General features: G+C 41.0%; 1 protein-coding gene across 2 annotated transcripts in view; it reads left to right on the top strand.

Moving 5' to 3' along the window:
* MED23 (mediator complex subunit 23) overlaps nucleotides 1-14,049 on the top strand; it is a 330,631-nt gene that overhangs the window by 184,834 nt on the left and 131,748 nt on the right. For both annotated transcript variants that reach the window (XM_029594395.1, XM_029594394.1), the window contains 3 exons: nucleotides 1,618-1,792; nucleotides 2,657-2,820; nucleotides 6,941-7,065. In XM_029594395.1, the coding sequence (XP_029450255.1) occupies nucleotides 1,618-1,792; nucleotides 2,657-2,820; nucleotides 6,941-7,065 (464 nt within the window). The remainder of the gene's footprint in view (nucleotides 1-1,617; nucleotides 1,793-2,656; nucleotides 2,821-6,940; nucleotides 7,066-14,049) is intronic.

Below are 14,049 nucleotides of genomic sequence, written 5' to 3'. Positions count from 1 at the left end.
TTTCCCGAGGCCACACTGTCAACCAGATGAGCGGACTCTGCATACCTTGGACTGCAAACGTGCTCTATCCTTTTATTTAGAGCGCACCGCAGCCCACAGACAATCCACCCAACTCTGTCGCCTTTGACAAAAATAGACTTGGAGTTGCGGTGGGCAAGCAGACCCTGTCCAATTGGTTGGCGGATTGTATTACTTTCTGCTACCAGCAAGTATGCCTTCCGCTCGGGGGCTGAGTGAAAGCACACTCTAAGGCCATGGCAGCGTCAGTAGCACACTTCCAGGCAGTCCCCATTGCCAACATCTGTAAGGCCGTGACGTGGAGTTCCCTCCACACCTTCGCAGCCCATTACTGTCTGGACAAGGACAGTTGACAGGATAGCGTCTTTGGCCAGTCTGTCCTCTATAACCTATTTCCAGTGTGAAATCCCAACTGTTCCTACCTAGGGCCCAATATGAGATTCAGACTGCCCCCATTGTTGCCAACAACACCCCTGTTGTTGTGCCTGTTGCACAGCAGCCTGCAGTTTGATATTCACCCATCTGTGAGGACTACAATCCTGCTTGCCATGGGAGAAAGCAGAGTTGATTCCCTTAAACAGGTGTTCGCCCAGGACAGCAGGATGTTAGTCCTCACGAAACCCACCCACCGCCCCCTGGAGTTGGGTTCGCATGTGTTTTGTGCTTTTATTTTTCACTCATACTTTTTCTGCTTTGAAACGAGACTGAAGGGGGACCCTGTGTGGCCTCAGGGTTGGTGGCATGCTGGGCATGCTCAGTGTGCCAATCAAAGTTCTAGAAATTTTGACAAAAGTGTTCCGTGACAGGGTTCCATATGATGATGTCACCCATCTGTGAGGACTAACATCCTGCTATCCTGGGAGATAAGCAACTCTGCTGTCTAAATGTCTTATCCGGCTATATTCAGCCTTTATCCAGATAAATTCTAGCCAACTAATAAGTTAAGAGCTAGAATTTAGCCGGATAAATTAGGAGCATAACTGGAAGGAGTTGAGTTAGCCGGTAAGTTAACTCCATTGATCGTAGTGGTTTCAAGTTAAAATATTCATAAAAACATCAAATTTGAGACGATTTCAATCCACACATGACAGAAGTGTTTGTGAACTTGGGTTTCATCATTGTATTCCATCTCAAATAAAAACATTAATCATGCTATATTTTTGCATTTTATGATTGCTAATAAAAACCACTTATCTTTAACCAGTGATTTACCATCTCCTGGATAGCTTGAGATATCACTGGTTGAAGGTAAATGGTTTTATTAGCCATCTCCTGGATGGCTTGAGATGTCACTGCATGAAGATAAGTGGTTTTTATTAACGAGTATAAAATAATTTAAAGAAATTATTTGTAGAAGTTATGATAGCTTGGACGTTTCTAGGTTTTAATAGGAAAATATAGCTTCATGCGCTCCTTTGGGTAATAATGTTCTCACTTTGCGGCTGCTGAATTTCCTTTTGGAATTTATGGGTACAAAGTTTTTTGCTGTAATCCTAATGCCCTTTGTCTTGCATGTGAGAGATGTCTGTTCATGAAGACAGCGTAGTAATCACTGTAGTGGAATCATCATGTTTAGAAGAGATGTTTCTTGTCCTTCAGGCCAGCTGTTGCCCACAGTTTTCAAGTCTCATGCTTGGGGAATCCTACACACCTTGCTAGAGATGTTCAGTTACCGCATGCACCATATCCAGCCTCATTACAGAGTCCAGTTGCTGAGCCATCTCCACTCTCTGGCCGCTTTTCCACAAACTAATCAGAACCAGCTTCATCTCTGGTGAGTGTTTGAAGTTATCTGTCCATACCAAATGGTGCAGTGGTGACTTATGAAACTCCATTACTCAATTTGTAAGCCATCAGCAATGCATGCTTACTGGCCTATACTGAATTTTGAAAAAATAGGCATAATAAGGCCGGCCTAGTGGCAATGCTGTGCAATACCATGTAGAAGACCTGGGTTTAAATTCCATGTCAGGTCTTTCTTGGGCTTGGGAAGTTGTAGAGCTAGTATTAACAGCCTCTGCGGGGAAGGAGTCCCAGGTATTCCACAACTGTAGCACCTAGTTTGCTGAATTTAGAGCCCATGATCGGCCTGGTGCACAGCCCCCAGCTCAGAACTGTTGCTGCAATAACTAGACTTGGTATGTTATGAGTGTGGATATACAAAAAAGGAGTCAAATTACCAGGTAGTTGTAAATTAAGGCTCATGATTTCAGATTCCATCCCTGGTTCCAATTGAGCTGGAAGCCCAAAGGAGCAGAAGGAAATTTCCTGCCTCTTGCGCCCCCCCCCCCCCCCCCTCAAAAAAATGTACATTAGCTAAATGTGCATGCATTGTATCAGCAGGTGTTTGCAGGTCAAGGCAGTTGCACAGGTAACTTGTGTTCAGACAGAGCCCAATGAATTTATGACTGCCATATTATTCTGATATCTTTTTCCAAAGCAAAACAAGCTTCCTAAGTTTTTGATTAGGGGCATGAATAAATCTATAGTCCATCTCTAATCTTGGTAGATACTGTTTATGGAATTTGTAGCTGGTGACAAATGAAATGTTCCATTTTTCTAAACTTCCTCAAATGTTTACTTATTCTGAATGGTCCATTCCTAGTGAAGACAGTAAGTCTTTGTTTTCTCATTGCAGTGTGGAGAGCACCGCTTTAAGGCTGATAACTGCCCTGGGCAGCACTGAGGTTCAGCCGCAATTTACACGTTTCCTTAGTGATCCTAAAACTGTTCTTTCAGCAGAATCAGAAGAGCTCAACAGGGCACTGATTTTGACTTTAGCTAGAGCAACACACGTAACAGGTACTAAAAAAATTTGTAAAAGTATATCCAAGGTCTAAACCTCCATTCACATTCTGCCACTTTCTCAGTATGCCATTTGCAGTAGTCAAAACCATGTTAAAGGGCCTAGAACTTCCAACTATTGTGCATTTACAATATTCAAAGCTATTATATATATATATATATATATATATATATATATAGTATGTATATATATTTAAGGTTCAGTGTATATGTCTGTAATTAAAAGTTTTAGCTTCAATTTTCCATTTTTTAAAATATCTTGCATTTTCTTTTTTTCTTTTTTCTTTAATTTGTAGGCTTTTGTTTCTCTGTGGATAAGCAGGACAGTAATCAGCCACACAAGTGAGCCATTTGAGACGCAAGAACTCTCTGTGCTCAGGAAAACTGAGGTGTTTTTTCTGAACGTGTTCCCATTCAGTCACTGCTGTGCGAGTCTCCTCAGTTTTTGTTTTTTTTTCTTTTCTTACAAAAGGATGTATTTTTGCTCTCTCCTAAGCCACTCTTTGAAAGTTTTTACTCACAGTGCTTTTATTTGTTTTAATTTCTTCATTTTTACTTTTTTGTTTTTTTGTAAGTCTCCAAAAAAACCCCCAAGAGGAGCTTTTCTTTAAAGTTGTGAAAATTGAGTTAGCTTCAGCTCTTTGCCATGGCAGACAAGATACCGATGTCCCAGATGTTCCTACAAGTTGTCTATAGTGAATCTCCTTGATTGGTGCCTTCATTATTTTGACAATTGCACTGCTTATACTCTAATCTCTCAAGGCCATAAAATTCAGAAGTTTTACACTAAAATAATGTTTTAGATCTCCTCAAACTAGAAAACTAGATCTCCTCAAACTAGCCACTAGAAAATCACCAGCTGAGGGACCAGTGCTTAAAACAAAATGGTCAAAGTCCTCTCATGCTAAGTGCCTTGACTCAGGGAAGTCTCAGTGCAGGCATCATTTCCCCAAGAGAGACAGAAACTTTGGCCAAGATAGGTCCTGTCCGCACTGCTGATGACTCAGTGCACAGATCTGAGAAGACTATACTCCTCAGCACAAAAGTCTCAATGGCACTATCGACAAGTAAAGAAAACATATCCTTGTCGACACTTTTTTGATGTTGAGATACATCGGCATCAACCATTTGGAATTGAAACAAATTGTCAGTTTTAGTTCTAGAACAGGATAGCTCTTCTAAGGGAATTTCTCATCCTAGTATATAGGGTTTTGTGTAAGGAAAATGTAGCTTGACTTTGTCAAAAATTACTTTAGTAGCATGCTTAATTCTCTACATCCTCCATCTCAGTTAATCTCCTATTTTGGATTCCATGGGCCAGAAAATATGAAAATCAATCTACTATTCCCCGAGGACCAGCAGGATGGCATTCCTCACACATAGGTGACATCATCAGATGGAGCCCGGCATGGAAAACCTATGTCAAAATTTCTAGCATTGAGAATGCTCAAGCATGCTTTATACATTGTGTCCACGCTGGGTCCCCTTCAGTCTCTTCTTTTCCGCGCAGCCTGTCATCTCGTGCTTGGGTAAGAGCCTCACTTCACCTGCTTTTCTTAAAGCGTATTTTTTCACTTAAATATTTTTGCTTCCTTGCACAGTCTACGCAGGGTCCCCCTGGCTCTCCTGTTAGTGTCCTAGATAGGTTTTTCGATATTTATTGGTAAGTTTATTTTTATTAGCGATTCCCTAGGGCAGCAGTGCGCTCAGTGCCTGCCAGTCTTTGACTGCCACCGCCTTAGAATTCAATTTCACATTTCTTTTGTTTTGCAACATCATGTTCATTTTGGGTTTTTAGCGATGCCCCAGGTGTACGAGGACCATGTCTCTATCATAGACTCCCTTGAGGCAGAGGACAGATCTGTCATGCTGCAGAGGACACATCTATTACTGCAACCCCGAGCATGATAGACATGTCCAGGATTGTAGCAAGTGCGCCAGGATAACCCTGAAGGGACATAAGTTCCAGCTCAACAAGATGGAGTGCTTCTTTGGGATGGAGAAAACTGATCCATCTGCATCAGAGGCATCAGCATCGAGGGACCTTGGAGCCGCATCGATGAACACCGAGCCATCGACATTGGCAGAGCTGGTGGTCTTGTTGAGGTCATTAGCCGAGAGGGACGCCAGAGACTGGCCATCATCTATCTCCTCCAGGTCAAGGATGTCTGGCTCGTCGGCCTTGGCATTGGGGAAGGACCAAGCCGAGCATCGAGGGAAGCTAATTCAGTCAGAGTTTACCTTGGTGCTATTGGAGAATACCATCAGAATTCAGGAGGCATTCCTATTTCTCAGAAGACTACAGTTGCTGGATTAATAAAAAGCCTAAATCATCTTCCTTCAGTTTGAGATCCTTCAGGACAACAAATTAAGAAAAAAGCCCAGCCTATCATGTAAGGGCTCCTGCAGCTTCTTAGCCCATCTTCCATGGAATAAATCTGCAAAGCTGCCACCTGATCTTCTATTACTCCGTCATTGCTCTTTATTATCTAGTAAATGCTTCACGACAGTATAGCAGTTTTATCCAAGCAGTTTCAAAAGCTTATTTAACTAATTCCTTCAACTTTCCTGCCAGTCTCTATCAGTATGGGTTGCATGTTCCACTGATGATATAAAAACATAATAGATCCTTAGATACAGTCTTCAGCCTGGGAGTCCCCTTTTGTGTGACTGATTACTGTCCAGCCACACACTCCCACCCTTCTCCCCTGCAAAGCTGAGGGTTAACTTGCCATAAAGACTGAGGATCTTCAGAGGATAGCCATGTATATCTGGTGTAGCAAAAATGATAATAGGCAATTTGCACCTTATAGGCTAACCGATTTATTGAGGCATGAATTTCAAGGACAGAGTCCAATTCATTAGGTGCATGAAGAGGTGGGCAAAGTATATATGATGATGGGTGTGGGGCAGGGGGGCAGGGATGCACTGAATAAGGCAGGGCAAAGTGTGGAAAGATTATAGTTCAGCCTGTTGAAAACTGAGGTAAATGTGAAAAGACAAGATGATCCTGAGAACAGTTAAATTCAGAGATATCTGTACTGTGTCATGAAGCCATTGTCTCTGTTCAGACCTAGGGTGATGCTGTACGAATCTCCTCAGGCTGAAGACTCCCAGGCTGAAGACTGAGGAGGTTCATACAGGGGCAGTGGCTGCTTGGGAACCCTTACACATGCTCAGAAAAAGCTTCTTGGTTTTCTGAATTCTGAGAGCGCTTTGTGACTGATTTGTCCTGCTGTCTATTAAGAATACCTGTTAGAGAAAACCAGGTTTGCTTTACTTCTCATTTCACGTTTCAGTTTTTGGGGATTAATCTTTATACTGCTTGTAGTGGATTGAGCTTCGGACTCTGTCTGCCCTGCAAGTGAGTAGACAGGAAAATAGGGAGGATAATTTTCAAACTTACATGAACCCTACAAGTCAATGCTGCAGTGGCTAATGCCATAGGGATTCTGTACACCACATATTTTGTTGGTACAAAGTTCAAAAGGTAAACTGCGATCAAGGATTTCAAAATTAAATTTCCAGAGTATTTAAGAGAACCTGTCCTAGTCCTATCCTTTTTCCCCATGAAGGGGGCGATTTTCAAAGATGTTTTTCCCATGGGTAGACACCCGTTTACATGTGGAAATCTCTTTGAAAATTGCTCCCTTATTTCCCCAGCTGTGAAGAATCAGAGTAATTGTAGCACAGACAGATATTGCAGAGACAACCTGTGAAATGCTAATCTAAATAAAACCTCTGGCACTGTCCACAATTTCCTGGTAGATTTAGACAAAGCTAGTATCCTTTCCCTAAAGAGTTTATAACCTAAGCTAGAGCACAGAAAAAATTAAAGATTTGCTCATTGTCATGCGAATGAGTTGTAGATATGGGAAATTAAATCAATGGCTGCAGGTTAGCAGTTATTTCCTCTGCAGTCCTACAGAGTCAGACTACCATAATAATTTTATACTAGAACTAGTTAAATCTGCTCTTGACTAGTCTAAACATTCAAAATCTTACAGTAGTCTTTTTGGGTTTTTTTACTTGTAAAATTAGATCCTCAGATAATATTGTGATTACATTGCTGCTTTTCCTAAATATGAATGTTTAGCTAAACTTATTTGCCTGTCAGACTTTTTCACAGGCTCTGAATCAATACAGGGAACATGGTGTAAGGAAATACTCCAGACGATTATGAATTTTACACCACACAACTGGGCTTCACACACACTAAGCTGTTTTCCAGCTCCATTACAGGTAATTTACTGGGATGCAAGGCAGAATTTTTAGTAGCAATTCTGAAAATGTATCAGACAGTAAATAGAAAGTCAAAGGATTTGTTTATACAGCTACTCGGGGGCTTTTCCTGATACTAATCTTACTCTTTTTCAGAAGAAGCCTAAAAACATGGCTCTGGTTCTTTAAGTCTCATGATATTAGTATATCTGGGCTGTGTAATAATGATGATTTTATTTATTGTGGTTAGTGGAATCTAACTTGGGGTTTTTTGTTTGTTTGTTTTTAACTTATTGTACTTTTTGGGGGATTCAGAAGAGTGGAAATAAATCGAATGAATGAATGTACAATTCTGGTCGCTGCATCTCAAAAAAGATATAGTTGCAATGGAGAAGGTACTGAGAAGGGCAACCAAAATGATAAAGGGGATGAAACAGCTCCCCTATGAAGAGGTTAGGCCTGTTCAGCTTGGAGAAGAGACTGCTGAGGGGGGATATGATAGATGTCTTTAAGATCATGAGAGGTGTTGAACAAGTAGATGGGAAGCGGTTATTTACACTTTCGGATAATAGAAGGACTAGGGGGCATTCCACGAAGTTAGCAAGTAGCACATTTAAGACTAATCGGAGAAAATTCTTTTTCACTCATCGCACTCTGGAATTTGTTGCCAGAGGATGTGGTTAGTGCAGTTAGTATAGATGAGTTCAAAAAAGGTTTGGATAAGTTCTTGAAGGAGAAATCCATTAGCAGCAAAATCGAACAAATATCTTTTTCAATGGAAAATTCTATCAAAGTAGCTAGCAATTGAATACAGATTTGAGACACTCAGACTAGCTCTGAGTACAGCCACCTCCCCGGACCTCCCTCACAAAGAAAGAGCATGGCATGCCGCGTGCTTAAGTTACAAATAGTAAAGCCTACCAAAACACCCTATGACTCTATGCCACAACTTCCCTCCCTAGCGACACATATAAACATGCCAAACCAATCCAAAGCCGTAATTTAACCTGTTCAATTTACAACCAAACAATGTTTATTATGACTAAGATAACTATGTTAACAAGCGCATGAATTTTTGATCACTCTGTTAAACATTGAAACTTTGTAAACCTTTGTGATGGCGAAACCGAACGACGGTATATAAACTCGATAAATAAATAAAATAAATAAATGAAAACTGCTATATATCAAGTTTATTTAGAGAATAGCCACTGTTATTAATTGCATCAGTAGCATGGGATCTTCTTGGAGTTTGGGTACTTGCCAGGTTCTTGTGGCCTGGTTTGGACTCTGTTGGAAACAGGATGCTGGGCTTGATGGACCCTTGGTCTGACCCAGCATGGCATTTTCTTATGTTCTTATACAATGTTGTCAATTTCAGGGGGCAATTTTAAAACTGTCCGCATTAGTGCAAAGGCTGCTGGTACTTTTTAACAGCGACTTTACCGTAGTTTTCAAAAAATACTTTCCCTTTGAAATTTATCCCAGAAAAACAACCTGCACACATCTATACCTGCTAATTTGTACAGATAATTTGTATTTGAATAAAATGTATGCATACTTTTGAAAATTCAAAAGTGTGTATATAAGTACAAACCTCTGTGAAAGACACACTGCAGGTAAAAGTACTTGCATAGAGGCCTAATGTGCATACTTTTATCGTGAAGTACCCGGCAGATTCCAAACAGTAGTTCCATTCCTTGTTGCTCTGTCCCAGAGATAAGTGGCTGGTTTCCCTGAGTCCATCTGGCTAATAATTGTTTATGGACTTATTCCCAGGGTTTCAATAAGTAATTCCTAAATATCCAGATTGGTCAGTGTTGGAAACCTCGGTCTGATCCAGCATGGAACATCTCATTTTCATATGTGCATAGAGGATGGGCAATATTTTAAAAATCCATTTCCACAGGTAAAGCACTGCTTCCTAGCACTCAGAGATGGATTCAGGACCCCAGTGGGTTATGTACCTCTACGAGCAGATGGAGACAGAGCACTATATATACTCTTGGAGTGACATCAACCTGCCAGTATTCTCCGTCTCTGGCAGATGGTAGACATGCATTCCCTACTGGGGATTGCTTCAAATTTTAGAGGAGAATTAATAAGACATTTGATTTGCCCCTCTCTCCTCCGGTGATACCAAATGGTCCCTCCCCAAGTTGAGAATTTCTGAGGTGAATTCCATGGTCCCTCAGGTGAGTGCCTTGGTCCAGTAGCTGGTTTTCTCAGCCGGCGTGGACATAGCTGATTAAAACAGCTGAAAGGCAGCTGGTGCAGGAAGCCGAGCACGGCGGTGACGGCATATGCCCTTTCCCTCCACAGCCGGAGACCGTCTCTGTACTCAGCCGGGAAAGGTTGAGTTCAGGTAAGGTTTTAAAAAAGAGAAAAGCAGAGTAGAAGGGTTGTTGTAGGCCTTCCTCCGGTCACAGTGCTCGGCGCGCCATTCCACCGTTCGTTCCCACTTCCATGGGAAGTTAAGGGACTTGGGTAGACTCGTGGGTTGAGCAGCCCAGGTGGACTAGACCCCACTGTTAGGCTTTCTTTTCTGTGCACTGCGTGGTAGACCACGGTGGTGATTTGGCGTGCTTTTTTTCTGCGCATAAGGCTGCCCTCTGCAGCACCATCGGTGCAAGTAAGTGTGTCTGACTATGCGTCCGAGTTGTGTGCCCAGTTTGGGCGTGCTGCCTGTGCACACAATCTGGCACACATTGGTTGTGCACTCTAGTTAGGTGCGGTGACAGTGTGCTTAGTTTTGCGACACATAGCCTTGGGATGCCTAAATTTTGTGCCCTAAATTTTGTGAGTTTTTAGTTACAGGCACTTGGACTACTTTTCTAATTATTGGAACCTCACTGTCGGGATGCCCTAATTCTAATGCATCATTAGTATCCTTTAAAGATACCTATCTCCGAACCATGCGCTGCTGAGCGACTGTCGGCTTTCCCCTTTGTTCTAGTTTAAAAGCTGCTCTATCTCCTTTTTAAAGGTTAGCGCCAGCAGTCTGGTTCCACCCTGGTTAAGGTGGAGCCCATCCCTTCGGAAGAGACTCCCCCTTCCCCAAAAGGTTCCCCAGTTCCTAACAAAACTGAATCCCTCTTCCTTGCACCATCGTCTCATCCACGCATTGAGACTCCGGAGCTCTGCCTGCCTCTGGTGACCTGCGCGTGGAACAGGGAGCATTTCAGAGAATGCTACCCTGGAGGTTCTGGATTTAATCTTTCTACCTAAGAGCCTAAATTTGGCTTCCAGAACCTCCCTCCCACATTTTCCTATGACACACAAGGGATTATTTATTTATTTAAGGCTTTTATATACCGATGTTCCTGTACTAGTACATATCACGTCGGTTTACATAGAACCAAAGTTGGAAATTACATCAAACAAGAGGGTACAGATAACAGGGCTAAATATCTTATTTAATATAAATAAATATCTTATTTAATATAAATAAATATCTTATTTCCTCTGTATTGAGCCATTGTGAGACAGATCCTTGTGTGCAGTTCTGGTCACCCCATATAAAAACGACATAGTAGAAGTAGAAAAGGTGCAGAGAGGGGCAACAAAAATGATAAAGGAGAAGGAACATTTCTTCTCTGAGAGGCTATGCAAGCTAGGGCACCAGCTTGGAAAAGAGACTGCTGAAATTTGATAGAAGGTTCTAAAATCATGAGTGTGGTAGAGCAGTTAAATAAAGGACAGTTATTTAATCTTTCAAATAATACTAAAATAAGGGGACCCGCCATGAAATTAGCAACCTACAGATGTAAAACAAATAATAGAAAATTATTTTTCACTTAATGTACAATCAAGCTGTGGAATTTGTTGCTAGAGGATGTGATCAAGGTGACTAGCATAGCTGGGTTTAAAAGGTTTGGACAAGTTCCTGGAGGAAATATCTGCAAACCATTATTAGCCAGGTAGACCAGAGAAAGTTATTGCGATCACTGGGAATGAGAACAAGAATTAGATCCACTTTTTGGGATCTGCCAGGTATATGTGACCCAGGCTGGCCTCTGTTGGGGACAGGATGCTAAGCTTGATGTACCTTTTATGACCCAGCATGGCATTTATAGTTTCTTAAAGTAGAGCTTAAAGCATTGTTGATAGTTATGTACCATAGATAAAGCTTCCCTGTGGTGTACTAAATCCAGAATGAGCTTGAGCATAGTTTCAATTTTTTTGCTTTGAGACTCGTTAAAAAAAAAATATATATATATCTATAGCAATCAAAAAATTGTTGGCAGTATCGTCTCTACCAGTGCTATAACTAGCATATATACCAAAAAAAACCCCTACATTAAAAAATGTGGGAGACAACTAGCACTTTTGTGAGTTCAATAAAATATTTCAAAATGAAGTATTACTTAAAAAGAATCATTCCTTTATTGAAAACTTGATTACCTATCAAAATTACATATAGTGAATTTTCAACACATCACAAAATACATGTACATTGAAATTTGCATGGAGTCCACTAAAGTATGTCCCTCAATTCTCTCCTACTTCTTCCCTAAACCTTACCCTAATCGGACCTTGTATATCCTGATCCCATTGATGTTAATTTAGGTCTTTGTTGGTGGATACACCTCTTATATCAAAAACCTTGTGTATGTTTCTTAGATGGTAATCCTATATACATTCAATAAATATGTATCCTTGGTGTATTCCATGTATGAACAATAGAACTGGTTGAATGGAATACACCAAGGAATCATATTTATTGAATGTATATAGCATTACCATCTAAGAAACATACACAAGGTTTTTGATATAAGAGGTGTATCCACCAACAAAGACCTAAATTAACATCAATGGGATCAGGATGTACAAGGTCCGATTAGGGTAAGGTTTAGGGAAGAAGTAGGAGAGAATTGAGGGACATACTTTAGTGGACTCCATGCAAATTTCAATGTACATGTATTTTGTGATATGTTGAAAATTCACTATATGTAATTTTGATAGGTAATCAAGTTTTCAATAAAGGAATGATTCTTTTTAAGTAATACTTCATTTTGAAATATTTTATTGAACTCACAAAAGTGCTAGTTGTCTCCCACATTTTTTAATGTAGGGGTGTTTTTTTGGTATATATATATATATATATATATATATTTCAGTGACTCAAACATTAATACCTTGTGACTTGAGGGTTTTTTTTCTTTAATAAAAAGGAAGAGCAGTAATTGCTAGTTACACTCACTTTACATCAGATAATTAAAATACAGTATATGGTAATAAAAAAATATATATATATCAGTTTGTTCTGCTTACCCTTTATTACGTATCTTTAATGTGATCAGTGGGCCTGCTTGTTCCTGATCTCATTCTAATTTGGATCAAAAGTTACAAAGGCAATCAGAATATCAGATCAGTACTTTGTCACTTTCTCTCTCTTCCTCTTGATCACAGTACTCACTCTTTTTCTTTTCTCCCCTTCCCATGGCTTGTTCTCACTCAACCCCAATTTTCATTGCTCATGCAGTCATCCACCCCCCTGTTCAACTCACCTATACCCCCAGTCCTCTTTCACGTCTCATTCACCCAGCTCCCATTTCTTATTCTTACACTCCAGCTGTTACTGCTCATTCTCACAGGACAAGCAGGATGGTAGTCCTCACATATGGGTGACATCACAGGATGGAGCCCAATCACGGAAAACGTCTGTCAAAGTTTCCAGAACTTTGACTGGACCCTACTGGGCATGCCCAGCATGGCACTAACCCTGCAGCCAGCAGGGGTCCCCCTTCAGTCTTCTTTTTTCCGCGCAGCAGTAGCCTCGCGGTTTAGGAGCTCTGAAGAGATTCCTGACAGGAATTTTCCTCACGGAGTTAATAAAACTTAAATTGCCCCACAGAGGTCCCTCCTCTAACCTTTCTCAGGCCGCGGTACTCCGGTAAGTTTTTCACCGTTTTTCGTCGATTACCGTCGAATTTGGCCCTCGCGGCCTACTGGTATTTAAAAAGGGCTCCAGGGGCGATCCGGGAAACTACAGACCGGTTAGCCTGACTTCAGTGCCAGGAAAAATAGTGGAAAGTGTTCTAAACATCAAAATCACAGAACATATAGAAAGACATGGTTTAATGGAACAAAGTCAGCATGGCTTTACCCAGGGCAAGTCTTGCCTCACAAATCTGCTTCACTTTTTTGAAGGAGTTAATAAACATGTGGATAAAGGTGAACCGGTAGATATAGTATACTTGGATTTTCAGAAGGCGTTTGACAAAGTTCCTCATGAGAGGCTTCTAGGAAAAGTAAAAAGTCATGGGATAGGTGGCGATGTCCTTTCGTGGATTGCAAACTGGCTAAAAGACAGGAAACAGAGAGTAGGATTAAATGGGCAATTTTCTCAGTGGAAGGGAGTGGACAGTGGAGTGCCTCAGGCATCTGTATTGGGACCCTTACTGTTCAATATATTTATAAATGATCTGGAAAGAAATACGACGAGTGAGATAATCAAATTTGCAGATGACACAAAATTGTTCAGAGTAGTTAAATCACAAGCAGATTGTGATAAATTGCAGGAAGACCTTGTGAGACTGGAAAATTGGGCATCCAAATGGCAGATGAAATTTAATGTGGATAAGTGCAAGGTGATGCATATAGGGAAAAATAACCCATGCTATAATTACACGATGTTGGGTTCCATATTAGGTGCTACAACCCAAGAAAGAGATCTAGGTGTCATAGTGGATAACACATTGAAATCGTCGGTTCAGTGTGCTGCGGCAGTCAAAAAAGCAAACAGAATGTTGGGAATTATTAGAAAAGGAATGATGAATAAAACGGAAAATGTCATAATGCCTCTGTATCGCTCCATGGTGAAGACCGCACCTTGAATACTGTGTACAATTCTGGTCGCCGCATCTCAAAAAAGATATAATTGCGATGGAGAAGGTACAGAGAAGGGCTACCAAAATGATAAGGGGAATGGAACAACTCCCCTATGAGGAAAGACTAAAGAGGTTAGGACTTTTCAGCTTGGAGAAGAGACGACTGAGGGGG

This window comes from Rhinatrema bivittatum, chromosome 3, assembly GCF_901001135.1.
Source record: "Rhinatrema bivittatum chromosome 3, aRhiBiv1.1, whole genome shotgun sequence".
Classification (NCBI taxonomy): domain Eukaryota; kingdom Metazoa; phylum Chordata; class Amphibia; order Gymnophiona; family Rhinatrematidae; genus Rhinatrema; species Rhinatrema bivittatum.
This window is presented reverse-complemented; position numbering and strand designations above follow the sequence as displayed.